The 14,195-nt window shown below is 43.3% G+C and overlaps 1 protein-coding gene across 1 annotated transcript in view; it reads left to right on the plus strand.

Annotated features, from left to right (window-relative positions):
- The window catches only part of LOC136578684 (aspartyl/asparaginyl beta-hydroxylase-like), a 74,630-nt gene that overhangs the window by 21,253 nt on the left and 39,182 nt on the right, over positions 1-14,195 (plus strand). Inside the window, exons 5-7 of the mRNA XM_066578872.1 lie at positions 6,409-6,559; positions 10,924-11,060; positions 12,969-13,067. Coding sequence (XP_066434969.1) covers positions 6,409-6,559; positions 10,924-11,060; positions 12,969-13,067 — 387 coding nt within the window. The remainder of the gene's footprint in view (positions 1-6,408; positions 6,560-10,923; positions 11,061-12,968; positions 13,068-14,195) is intronic.

A 14,195-nucleotide genomic window follows, 5' to 3' on the forward strand; every position in this document is an offset into this window, starting at 1 on the left:
ATGTTCTTATTAGCTAATGTATGGCTACAACAAAGTTTATTTTTGTTGTAGTCATAAATCAGCTGATAAAAAGTACAGCAGAGGAGAGATAATTAACCCTCAGTCCAGCATACAAACTGATGTGCTATTGAGAGAAAAAACAGCCAAAAATTTTAATTAAAACGTAAAAATATTTATCAAATGAAAATGCATGCAATTAAGTGAACCCCCCCACCCCACCCAAAAGAAAGTGTCCACAGCCATTAACTCTTTGGGCTTGTACTTTTTTGCATTCTAGAAAATTGTCTATCTTTAAGACTTTACAACAGTTTAGGCCCCCTGCACACGGCCGGATGTGCATTGCAGAATTCGGAAGGGGCATCCTCCTCCGTATTCCGCAGCAAAAACCACCCATAGCATGCAATGGAAAAGCTTTTTTTTCCTGTCCACGAGTGGAAATCAATTGCTATTTTCTGCCCGTGGAGAAAAAAACGCAGCATGCTCTATTTCAGTGCAGATACTGCACGGACAGCCTCCATTGAAGTCAATTGAAGCCGTCCAACCCGCGACCCTTCTGCAGTTACATTGCGGAAAGGTCGCAGATTCCATTTTATCGCTGTACAGACCATTCGCAGTACAGAAAAAGAAAAAAAATGGATGCTATTTTGTATAACATTACAAACCTGTCAAAATGGTAATTTATTAATGTACTGTATACCATTTGGCAGTTAGGTAATTCCTGGAGTAAACACGTCCTCTTAGCCTGCATACTAGCAGCATATACTATATATCATGTGTATATTTCAGTATGTCTAATGTTTCATTCTCTTCTTTTGGCACATCCTCATTGAATTCTGTGACTTTGGTAGGTTATAAAATCCAGAATGTTGACTCGATTACTGTATAGAACTATTCAGAGTGGTCCAAAGGTACGGAGACATCTGTATAAATGGAAAACTGTGGTTGGTAATGCCATCCTGTATGTGGCATGCTGCTATGGGTAAGAGGACAAATTTGTGTTGGACGGTGTCCAACATAGTGGCAATTTTGAAAGCCACCATCGTGGAACCAAGTTGATGTTTCAAATGGGAAAGGGTGCATGTAACATATGTATCTGATAGAGAATTTGACGCTAAATCCAAATCTGTGTTTAAATGCTGTGTACCTTTATTTCTGCCAAAGTTATTAGTAATGTTTCCACTACAGGATATGCTCATTGTGTTCCCCATTGTTTTGAATCGTGAAGTCTATGCTCTTCTCCTATTCATGATGCACTGAGAACAACATCTCAGCAGAAATGCTTGCACAGGCATCCAAGATCCACTGTTGCATTTACACTACACTCTGGATTTTCACAGCGTAACCCGTGGACTTGACAACACCTCACAGATAAAAGTCCAAGGGGGTAAGATTCAGTGTGCGAGGGGGCTACTCCACCGGCCCACGACACTAGAGATGAGCGAGCATACTCGCTAAGGACAATTGCTCGATCGAGCATTGTCCTTAGCGAGTATCTCCCCGCTCGGCAGAGAAGGTTCGGCTGCCGGCGCGGGTGACAGGTGAGTTGCGGCAGTCAGCAAGGGGGAGCGGGGGGAGAGAGCGAGAGAGAGATCTCCCCTCCGTTCCTCCTCGCTCTCCCCTGCCGCTCCCCGCCCGCCGCTGGCAGCCGAATCTTTGCTACCGAGCGGGCAGGTACTCGACACTCGGTACTGAGACACGACACCCAATCTACATCCCCAGAAACTGCTGATCCAAAAACTAACGGACATCACGTCCAAAATGTGTGTCTGATGGGGGAGGGGGGAGGCACCATCCTACTGGAAGAACAATAGGAATGTGCCATCTTTGTTGCACAGCGATGGAAACACCTTGTCACGTAACAATTGCAGACCCTTGACAGCAGTAAGGTTACAGTTGATGAAGAATGGGCCCACTATCTTCGCACCACACCATAGTTATCTGTGCACCAACCATCTTGGAGGGATCAGTCCAGTGTGGCTTTGTGTTGGACCAGTAGTGAAGGCGTTGTTTGCTCACCTCTCCATTCACATAGAAGTTTGCTTCTTTACTGAACAGTACCGTCTTCCTGTGCTTGCTGTTGCAATGGCTGTGATGCCCATTCTGCAAATTCAACATGGCCATTGGGATCATCTTCATTAAGATCACGTAGAGACTGGATCTTGTGCAGGTGTCATTTATGTATAGCCAGTATCTGCTCAAAGGTGGTTTGACTCAACCTGCTCTCCTGTGACAGACCCAGGTGCCATGAAGTGAACTTTTGCAGAAGGACGCCAGGACGGCCATTTTTGTTGCTTCATCTGTGGCAGTTTTGTTACATCCATTTATTGAGTGGTCCAACACAGAACCTGTTTTGCAAAATGTGGCAAGCAATTTGTCAACTGTGCCATGGCAGATGGGTGGTTTGTTAGGGTGCCAACTATTAAAATCTGCTGCAATAACTCGGGTACTGCACTTCCCGGAGATCAGCACAATCTCTGTCCTCTCCTCGCATGTCTGTAACAAAGAGAAAATTTATAATAATTTTGGCAGGAGTAAAGATACATCACATTACATTTACACACAGATTTGGATTCCTCGTCAAGTTCTCTATCAAATATATATGTCACATACAGCCTTCCCATTTGAAAATATCAACTTTGCTCCAACATGGTGGCCTTAAAAATGGTCACCGTGTTGGACACCGCTCTTCACATATTTGTTTTCTTCTATTTAGCAACATGCCACACACAGGATGGCTTCCCCAACCAACGTTTTCCATTTTTTGAGGTGTCTCCATACCTTTGGACCGCCCTCTAGTACTACAATGCATTACATAAAAATGTTACTTTATAGCCATTATTTGTTGCATGTTCTCCTGAGCCTCTGAGAGTCATGCAGTGATATTCCTTTGACACTGACGGTTGAGAGAATCTCAAATGTTTGCCTGACTTTTCCTTCTGCTGCACCGCCAGTCATAACAAACTCACAATGACAGAACCCATTGTTATTTTACTGTAGAAATTGCTTGAATGCCTAAACTAACACTCCATGTGAACTATACACCAATGTTGATTCATCGCTGTTGGGCTTTTTACGGACAGCAATTTTAACCAACCTACGCTTTCCTTTTTTATCTAACAGCCATGAATCAAAGCGGTATTACGCTTTCACCAAGTAGATGTTATTATCTCTACAATGAAAGGTTATACAATGGTTCAATATACATTCTATATGAAGTCCTCACAGTTCTGCTGATCTCTGTTTGCAGTCATTCATTAGAAACCTTCATTGTTTATATCCAGGGAATACAAATCTGTCCTAGTCATGTGATGGACACACGGGTGCGCGGCTCGTTACCGCACAGTTATCTTGTGTCTTGATATAGACTGTGCACCTTTGTGAACATCACATAGCCAGGGCAGATTTTTATCCCCTGGGAGTGATTGATAAAAGTACCTATTGAATGACTAAACGCAGGCATGTTGAAAGTCACAAAAGTAAAAAAGTATATTGGAACATTTTGTAGCTTTTTTCAGGGTGATTCAAAATTCAGGGCCACTCGAAATATCCTCTCAATGAAGAGATACAAGTGAGGAACTTTGTAGAACACTTAGATGGGTGGACAAAAACCTTTTGGCACTATGATGGTGCCTGTCAACCGTCTTGGTGGCAGCCATCTTGAATTTAGCCCAAGAAACTTCAATGGAAAGGAGGTCATGGGATACATAATTTTAGAGTAGAATTTCAGCAGAGATAGGGACAGTGATTTTCGTAATACCATCAACCACTTTTGAGTTATGGATGATCTCATGTGGATTATTAATAAAGTTGTGATTTTGAATTATGTGGTTTGGAAAACACTAATTGCATTGGTTTTTTTTCAGGTACCAGAAGATGCTATCAGCAATCCAGGACAGAAATTAGATCATTCTGATGGTGGGCAGCAGAAGTTCACATGAGATGGCCAAGACTTTAAATCAAGAACATCCAGGAAGACAGACAGTGAATGCACAAACTGTCAGGGAACTGATTCAGAAGTTTAGGGAAACTGGTAAGAGTACAGGACAAATCCAGAACTGGTGGTTTGAGCAGTGCTTCTGATCCCCAGGTGTTGACCGCTGTGCTAGCTCTTTTCACAAAGCGTCCACAGAAAAGCTCCAGTAGACTGGTATTGGAGCATTGGTGTGAGTCAAGCATATGTCATAAGAAGACACACAAGTGGCACCCATACAAACTACCAGTTATTGGTTTGTCCTGGACACTACCAATTTCCCTGAACTTCTGAATCAGTTTCCTGACAGTTCCTGCACTCACTTGCTGTCTTCTTGGGTGTTCTTGATTTTAAGCCTTGGCCACCTCACGTGAACCTCTGTTACCGACCATCATGATGTATTCAATTCTGTCTTGGATTGCTGACGGCATCTTCTGGTACCTGAAAAGAAATGCAATTAGTGTTTTCCGTATCACATAATTCCACATAATAGCTTTAGTAATACTCAACATAACATCATCCATAACTCAAATTTGGTCGCAGGTATTGAAAAAATGACTTCACCTATTACTTTCAGATGAATTTCTTCCATTAAATCATGTATCTCATGTCCCCCTTTCCATTGAAGTTTCTTGGGCTGAATCCAAGATAGCTGCTTCCAAAATGACCTGCAGGCATGACCATAGTGCCAAAACATTTTCCCCCACCCATCTAAGTGTTCTACAAAGTTTCCTACTTGTATTTCTTTGCATTTAGAAAATATTCGAGCTGGCCCTGACTTTTGGACCCTGTACAATGAATAACCTTAATTTGCTGAAATTGTATTACCCCTTTCAAAAACTTGAGAGTAACGCAGTAGTTATGCAGAAAATAAAATCCACTCACCTTCCAGCAGTCACGTAACTGTGTGTACACCACTACTTAAAAAACAGGAATCATCTCTATATTGATTAACTTCAGCCATTTCATAGAGGTGAAAGGAAAACGTGGAGTGAGAACGTCAAATAGAGAGGAAATTAGAAGAACTGGAAACTGACAGATGGTGATTTAGTGCCATCACAAAAAATGACTGCTTTTGCAGAAAAGTCAAACAAGAGGCAAGGTGTTCATTATGTAAAGAACTCTATGATACACCATTGTATGTTATCTCTCCTCTCCTATTAGAAACCAATTTCCAGATTGTAAGGCTCTGTTCATATTTACTTTGTGGTTCTCTGCCAGGCTTCTATTGAGGTTTCTGCTACTTTTAACTGCAAATGCAGCCTGAGTGGATTGTACTAACTTTCGCATTGGTCAACGTTGGTGGCTACTCCGACGAAGATAGCTACTCATGCAGTAGGAGGATTGCAGTAGACCTTTGTACTGTAGGGATGATTGTCAGACCGTGACGCCAGTACTTTTGAGGGTGGACTTGTGTTTGTAGTGAGGAAATAATAAGACAAATTCAAGTTGCTTTAGGGATAAACCAAAGGTACACAGTTTACTCAACACTTGAAAGGGGGTAAATAACAGTTCACACTTTGTGGATTTCAGAACAGCATTAACTACAACAGTTTTCCATTGGTGAAAATAACACACAGTTCTTTCTTTTAGTCTCTCTTTCTCTCAGTTAGGGAGGATGAGCCCACCAGTCTTAGTTATCTGGGGGGTTGTTCCGGACGGTTATTTTTAGAAGTATGGAGGGGCTGGTCAAGGGTTGACTGTACTCTCTCTGTCTCCTTATTACGCAGGAGAAAGTTACACTCGCTGTTGAGAAGTCCTCCTTTCTGTTTCCTACTTCTCACTGTGGCTTGTTCCTGGACACTTTCCTCCAACTCCCAACCTGCAGTAACTTCTACATTGCTGCAGCTCCACATGCTGCTTTTTCTCTCCTCCACCTCCAATGACTCACTCCATTACTTCCTGTCGTTTTCCACACTTTCTCTCCCTCTGCTGACTCACTTCCTCCTCCGCCCTGTTTACTTTCTTGGGCCCAACTTATCTACTCCCACTCCACCAATCAGGAAATTTACCAGCAAGCAGCCAATCATAAGCAAGCAGTTGCTGGGCAGACTAGCTTTAGTCCGATGTTCAGGGAAAGACAGAGTCTTTCTCCTGCAGGATGCCTCCTATGTCTCCCAGGGAGCTCATAGTGAGGTATCTGGGACTTATTAACTGTTTGACTACCCTGTAGGACCCTCCGGGTCACTACACTACACTAGTATAGAACATTATGTTGTGCTGTTCTTGTCATCAAAACAGAGGAAACCTCAAAAGAACCCCTGTAATACCCTATTATAAGCCAACAAGGTCCACCAACATCATATAGACACATCATTTGCCACAGAATTAAGGCTTCCATTATAAACCGAGCTATAGCATAGGTATGAGCAGAGCCTGATATAGTTGCGTCAGATTAACAGAAATGTCTTTTTAACAAACCCATGATCTTCTTGCAGTCTGAAGATGACCTGGCCGAGAAACAAAGGAGCAATGACATTCTGTTGCGTGCTATTGGCTCTTATGAAGAAGTGGCTGGGCTGCCCAATGTTCCTACGGATCTAGTGAAAACCGCACTTAAGAGAAAAGCCAATCGCCAGCAATTTCTGGGTAAGACGTCTCTTGAAAAGCTTTGGAAAGGGAATTATGGCTAATATTTCCCTATATACAAATAATATCTGTAGGACCAGTTATTCACAATAGTACTATCAGATCCTTACATTTGACTGGGGGCTTCTCGCTCATGATCACTTGTCTGCAGCAGACTGACTTGTATTAGCAGTGTGGAGCAGTAATGCTATGCAGAATTGATTTTTATATCAAGTGTCAGTGCCAGCGGTACAGTTACCTGACAATTCATGCTCCAGTTTATCTATCTACAAAGAGCTGAGCACCAGACCCAAAAAGATGGGATTTTTTATTACACAATTTTAAAATCCCATCATGAATACCAAAATGCAAGAAACTCACTATAAAATGAAGGCGACAGAAAAGCACATGTCAGCAAATACGAAGAAGAGCAAAACACATGTTGTGGCATGGGGGTCCGCTAACCACATCAGGTATTATGCTGCTGTCTTGTGTTCTTCCTTGATAGTCCATTCTGGGTAACATTCTTTTTCTGCATCTCTGGTTACTCAGCAGTGTTATTAGTATTGTCAATAGGACTGACAAGTAGGTTAGGGGGGTTTCGCATCTGCGTTGGAACCTTTGTGCTTTTGTGTCCCCTGCAATTTTTGTGAGTTTTTGATTTTTGGGATTTATTTGGGTGGTTTTAACATTGTGCAATAAAGATTTTTTTTCTTATTTTAGATTTGGTGCTTGGTCTTTTTGTTTGAGTAGTCTGCACTCTACTGAGCAGTGATGGAATTGGACCTATGCTGATTAATTCATGATTAGAGATGAGAGAATATACTCGTTTCGAGTAATTACTCGATCGAGCACCGCGATTTTCGAGTACTTCCGTACTCGGGTGAAAAGATTCGGGGGGGGGGCGGGGGGAGGTGTGGCAGAGCGGGGGGTAGCAGCGGGGAACAGGGGGAGCCCTCTCTCTCTCCCTCTCCCCGCTGCAACTCCCCACTCACGGCACCCCCCCCCCTCGAATCTTTTCACCCGAGTACGGAAGTACTCGAAAATCGCGGCGCTCGGGCAGAAAAGGGGCGTGGCCGAGTAGGTTCGCTCATCTCTATTCATGATCAAAATCTGTGGGCCACCAATTGTGTAATTCGGGAGCAAAACTGCTGGTGACGCATATCAACATGTGTCACCAAAACTCCTTTTACAAAGCGAGTTTCAGTTGTGTCAACCAATACTACTAGTCAATAGCTTAAACCTACCATATTGGAAAGCTGATTGACAAACCAGAAAGTGTTAGAATTACCAGGGAGACTAAAGAACTTTTCCTCCTTTTATCCAAAATGTCAATAATCAACTATAAAGGGTCAAGACTAGAGATGAGCGAACGTACTCGTTTCGAGTAATTACTCGATCGAGCACCACGATTTTCGAGTACTTCCGTACTCGGGTGAAAAGATTCGGGGGGGCGGGGGAGACGTGGCGGAGTGGGGGGTAGCAGTGGGGAACAGGGGGGAGCCCTCTCTCTCTCCCTCTCCCCCCCACTCCCCGCTGCAACCCCCCACTCACCCACGGCGCCCCCCGAATCTTTTCGCCCGAGTACGGAAGTACTCGAAAATCGCGGCGCTTGGGCGAAAAAGGGGCGTGGCCGAGTAGGTTCGCTCATCTCTAGTCAAGACCAGCCAATGTGATGATGTACCGTACTCTAAAGGTCACTGAAGTGTTTTTATATGGACAGTGTACTCAAGGCCGCAGTCCTGCAGGGTTTATAATGCCTTATAATGAGCTGCTGCAGAACCTCTTTTTTAATGAAAGAAGGGATGGGATAGTTAACGTCAATCACTAATTAACATATAGCTCCTCCTTTTCAAAAGATATTCTGCAGAACTTGGAAGGTTGAATTTGGTTTTTAGGTATCTAGCACAATATACCTTATAATACACACTATCGTCGGAATGTTTTTAGACAACAAAATAAACCTTAAAAGGGCGTGTCTGGGACTTTTACAGACTTTATCCTCAGGATAGGTCATCAACAGCTGAGTGGGTTCACCGCTTGAGAGCCACTAACAGTTTGCACTACACTGGAAACAGATACTGCTGTCCACATTACAGTGGCCTGGCTTGGTACTGCAGGTACAGCTCCCATTGAATTTAATGGGAAATGTGCCTGTAGTACTCAACCGGGCTACTGCAATGTTGACATTATCTGCTTCCAGCACTGTCCATACTAATGGCGAGCCTGGCAATCAGCTGATTGGCAGGGATCTCAAGGAACAGACCCCTGCCGATTAACTATTGATGACCTATCCCGAAGATAGGTCATCTGTAGTAGAAGTCTGTAAAAGTCCTAGACAACCCCTTTTTAAGTCAACTGAAAAGATGTTCTGCAGTAGTTGTATTGTACATTATATGGTGTATAATAATAATCTTTACTTGCATAGCGCCAACTTATTCCGCAGCACTTTTGAGGCACATGAGGAACACAAACCATATGAAAATTACAGAAATTACAAACGTTACATGTAGTATTCAATTATTTGGAAACAAAGGGGGTGGAGTGATAACAGAAGGTACAGGGGCAAGCGGTGGAGCAAGGGGTAACAAAGCAATGTGAAGATAACATGTGATATACACAAACAGGGTGGGGGTAGTACGGGAGGTATGGGGCAGGAAGAGTGCATGATAGGCAAAAGTGGAAAGCCATAGGCAGGGGCAAGGGGCATGTTGTGGGGGTCAGGGACTTTTGCTATGTCTCCCTGAAGAGGTGCCTCTTTAAGGCGTATCTGAAGTTCGGGGAAGAGCGTTCCAGAGGATGGGTGCTGCTCTAGAGAAGTCCTGAAGGCGACATGTGAGGTTCGTATTAGAAGGGTGATTAGTCTGAAGGTGTTGGCAGATCGGAGCTCGCGGGATGGGTGATGTGTATTGGCCAGACTGCTGCAATACTTCTTTAGAAGACTTGTCAATCACTAATGAAGCTGCAGTATTACTTACTCTCCACTGTAAGGTTGTATAGCTGGGTGGTGTGTTCTGGTGTCTGGTATTATTTATATGCATGTTAGTAGTAGAGATTCTCTGTTGGTGTGAATTATAGGGATATTATTTACCGGTTTTTATGGTTAATTAATGACTCTAAATTCAGAAACTTTTGAAGTTGTGTGTGATTGCTTTTACTGGTGTGTATCTACAGCGGGAGCTTAGGGAACACTTAAAAGCCCATGAAAGTGTTCAGATCTTTACTGATTGAGAATTAGAATTCATTGGAGAAAATGCTGTGAAGTTCTGAACCCTATAATTACCAAGTGACATAGAATGGAGAAAGTTGTTTATACAATGTCGCTGCGGTGACATGACGAGTGGCACGACCTGATTACTCAGTGGACTCCATGTTCCCTTCCTGGATATATTAATAACACAGAACTGTAATGAAAATGACAAAGTTACCGGAACAAAACATTTCCATTATCACCTGTAGTCATTCTCATTTACGCAGCTAGAGAAGGAGAAGCTGTTAAGATGCATAACAATGAAATAATATATTTTCTGCTGCAGTGAAACAATACTGAAATGTACGAATAGTACTTATGGATTATCTTCTAACCATACACCATAAGCAAAGCAATTCAGCCTTTTATTGATTTTCTTATATTGATGTAGACATTAGGCAGCTTCATACCCCTCCTCCCCCAAACCCTCATAATTTATTGGAAGCAATGGCTGAAAATTTAACAGCAAGTGCGCACAATTGTTAGCACTACTACAGGTTTCATAGGACATGGATCTCATAATACAGGAAGGCTTTTCCTTTAAATAAACCATTAGGCCTCATGTCCACGGGGAAAATCAGGCCCGCCGCAGATTCTTCATGCAGAATCCCGCAGCGGGTCCCTCCTTTCCCGCGGATATGAGGCTAAAAAGAAGATTAAACTTACCTGTCCGGATGCTGCGGATCTCCCCTCCGTCGCTGCTGGATCTTCTTTCTTTGGCCCAGCGGATGTGCTCGGCACGCCGGCAGCACGCCGCGCCAGGCACTCCACTTTTTTTTTAACTCCTGCTCTCCCGCACCGGAGAGCAGAAATTCAGGTGCGGGTGTGCCGCGGATCCGGACGGCTTCCATAGGCTTCAATAGAAACCTGCGGGAGCCGACCCCACGGGAGACCCGCACTAAAAATGGAGCATGCTGTGGGTGTTTTCCTGCACACGCCATCCGCACCTCAAGGGAAAATGATATCCGCAGGTATTTAATTACCTGCGGGTGTCCAATGCATCCCTATGGGGCGCGGATCACGCTGCGGATTCTTAATTTTATTTTAGCAGTGGACATGAGGCCTTAAACTGTTTTCTGTCTTAAGGAAAACATTTATAGATTTTAACTTATCAACTTTATTTTTTACCCCCCAGGCCGCATGCGAGGATCTATACTTACTCTTCAGAAGTTAGTACAGCTCTACCCTGAAGATATACCACTCAGGAATGAGCTTGGTGTTGGCTATCTTCTACTTGGAGATAATCAGAAGGCCAAGCAAGTCTACGAAGAGGTAAGCCAAGTACAATAAAGCAATTTGTGCACATAAATAGCTTTTGCCCCCCAGCGTTCTACCAAAGTGCTCTCATATGATTAGAATTTTGCTACTTTGACATAGACTTTTGTCAACAAATACGTATACTTATAGATCTAAAGATTCCATAAATATTGTCAAATTCGCTGATTTCGGGTTGACTCTCTATTTAAGATTTGGATGGCAATTTTTAGATGAGCCATTCACTTCACGCTATGAACTTAAAGGTTTTTTTTTAGGTTGTAGCCTTCATTGCCTAACCTTAAAATAGGTCATTATGTGACTTTAGGGGTCTGGCCCTTTACAGCCCCACCAGTTAGCAATGTCGAAGTATTTACTGAGTAGCATTAAGTGGTAGTCTCGTCCTTGTGCTTGTGTGCATGCAACACTATGCCTTTTAACATGGCTTTACATGGGACAACTATTGCCTGGATATCGCTCAAAATAGTCACTGAAGCGTAAGAACGATTGTTGTTTGTGTGCTTTTACATAGAGCCATTAATGTTCACTTGTTATTTAACCCCTTAATGCCCCAGGATGTACATTTATGTCATGGAGGTTTGGGGACCAATCCTGGTCCATACAATGCAGGTAACGACTGTTTCTTGTAGTGAACACCCACCCGCAACAACAGGGCGCTGATTGGAGTTGTTAATCTTTTACATGCCCCGATCGATATTTGGGGGTTCCTCATGATTAGATTGCGGGGTGCTGTGCGGTTGTAAAGGCAGCTGGGGTGCTTCTGAAACCCCACAGGGCTGCCATTGCAGATTGCCTATGGTGGGGCTTGATAGATTACCTGTCAGATCGTGGTATAATGTAATATTATGGCATTACATCATACTGCAAGGGCAATTTAAACCATCGCAAGTTCTTGTCCCCTCAGTCATGTATAGCTTTCACATGTTTCAGCAATATAAAACAGAACATTTAAACCTTCACTTTGTACCTTCCTGAGAGGTATTCTCTCACGCTTACACTTACATGCCAAAAGTAATAGGATAGCAGAATGTACATTGATTGCGAAGTGGTTTTACCTCAGGGGACGGCTTTGGAATGATCACACCTGTATAAGCTGTGAGGTATGAGTGAGCTTGAAAACCGGCCAGCGTGCTCATGGCAAGGTGATTTGAATTATTGGAGTTCTAACTAGGCGTGATAGTGGGTGCCAGACAGATGGGGCATTTAATTTCTGAAGTTGTGCGGGCACTCAACATTCGTCGATCCACCGTCTGATATATGTACTGGGAATATATCATGGAAGGCATTACAGCCCACAGTGGACAGCGCAATGGCCACCCACAGATGGTTAATGATCACAACTGGCAACATCTGCTTAGAATTGTCCATGCAAACAGACAAGAGATTGGCAGAAATCACAACAACTTTCAATGAAGGAGGCCCCACATGCATATATCGCAGGTCAGTGCAGTATCCTTTAGCTTCTATAGGAAATGGGAGCAGAAAACTCACCAAAGTGTCTCTGGTTACACCACAACAGCAGACTCACTGCCTCACCTGGGTTTCTGAAGTTAACTAGAACCTAAAGTACTGGCAACGTGGTGTGGTCGGATACGTCATGGTACCGGTTGTTTCAGATAGTAGGTTTTGTGTGTGGCACAGACCCCATGAAGCCATGGACCCCAGTTACCAATAAGGCACTGTGCAGACTGATGGTGTGGGGTATGTTCTCATGGCATGGGTTGAGTCCACTGGTCCACAATGCAAGTGTGGAGAGTCTTAGCTTAGAAAGGGACCTAAGAAATCTGAGACAAACTGCTTGCCAGGGATTTACTGCCAGGGAACGCCATATAAGAAGCTGCTTTTGAAAGTTTTTTTTCTCTGATTCAAGTATATTGAGGTCAATGTTTTTTTTTCTTTTTCCAGGTTTTATCATTGGACCCCAATAATGGTTTTGCTAAAGTACATTATGGATTTATTCTCAAAGCAGAAAATAAAATTGCTGAAAGCATTCCTTACTTAAAGGTAAAGAACAAAATTGCTTATAAGTAGCTTATATCATAAAAAATTGCATAGTTTCATCTCTTCATTTACACACATTAAATGCCACCGTTTTTTTTTCTCAACCAACATAACTTTTAGTGCAAACCATCAACAGGCAAGGAAATGCTTACCTTACCAAGGACCACCCACAAGAGTATTGGCGCAGCTCAAAGTAGAGTGCCTTAGCATTCCAACGCAAACCCTCCTTATGATCGGAATACTATATTTAGTCTCTAATGGTTATTCATTCAGAAAACTGAAGTTTGGTTAACAGTTAATATCACGCTTCAACCACACATTATTTTCATGACAATACTATACAACAGATAGTCATGTAATCTTTTCTCACATTGGGGCAGATTATAAAACTGGGGTAGCGTAAAATGTTGTATCCCACCGGTGAGTGTCGTGACCCATTCACACTGATATATTCCTGCAGTATGGTTTTCGATGACTACAAACTAGAGATGAGCGAGCATACTCGCTAAGGGCAATTACTCGATTGAGCATTGCCCTTAGCGAGTACCTGCCCGCTCGGAAGAAAAGATTCGGCTGCTGGCGGTGGGCAGGGAGCGGCGGGGGAGAGCGGGGAGGAACGGAGGGGAGATCTCTCCCTCTCTTCCCCCGGCTCACCCCTGCTCACTGCCGCAACTCACCTGTCACCCGCGCCGGCAGCCAAACCTTTTCTTCCGAGCAGACAGGTACTCGCTAAGGACAATGTTTGATCGAGCAATTGTCCTTAGCGAGTATGCTCGCTCATCTCTGCTACAAACTGATACACTTTTTGCCCCCATTGCAGTTTATCCTATTGAAATGAATAGAATCCCTCAACTGATCAGTCATAATTTGCTTCATTTTTTCAGGTCTTTCTGTATTCAGTGACCAGTGATGGTGCGGTAATAGATAGTTACATCATTTATGCCGCGAAGGCTCTTCATGAGCTGTAATGGTGTGACACACTAAAAAATACTGCATAAATAAAGCCTGTGTGAGCTCAGTGCAAAGAGTCTGGGTAGCAGTAGTCAAAGTCCCTATGATTCAGTAAGCATTTCTGGTGCTTGTGCATAGCAGCATTTTACAAAGGTATTCTCCCTTATTAGCAGTACCAAG

The sequence above is a fragment of the Eleutherodactylus coqui genome, chromosome 9, assembly GCF_035609145.1.
Source record: "Eleutherodactylus coqui strain aEleCoq1 chromosome 9, aEleCoq1.hap1, whole genome shotgun sequence".
Taxonomy (NCBI): Eukaryota; Metazoa; Chordata; class Amphibia; order Anura; family Eleutherodactylidae; genus Eleutherodactylus; species Eleutherodactylus coqui.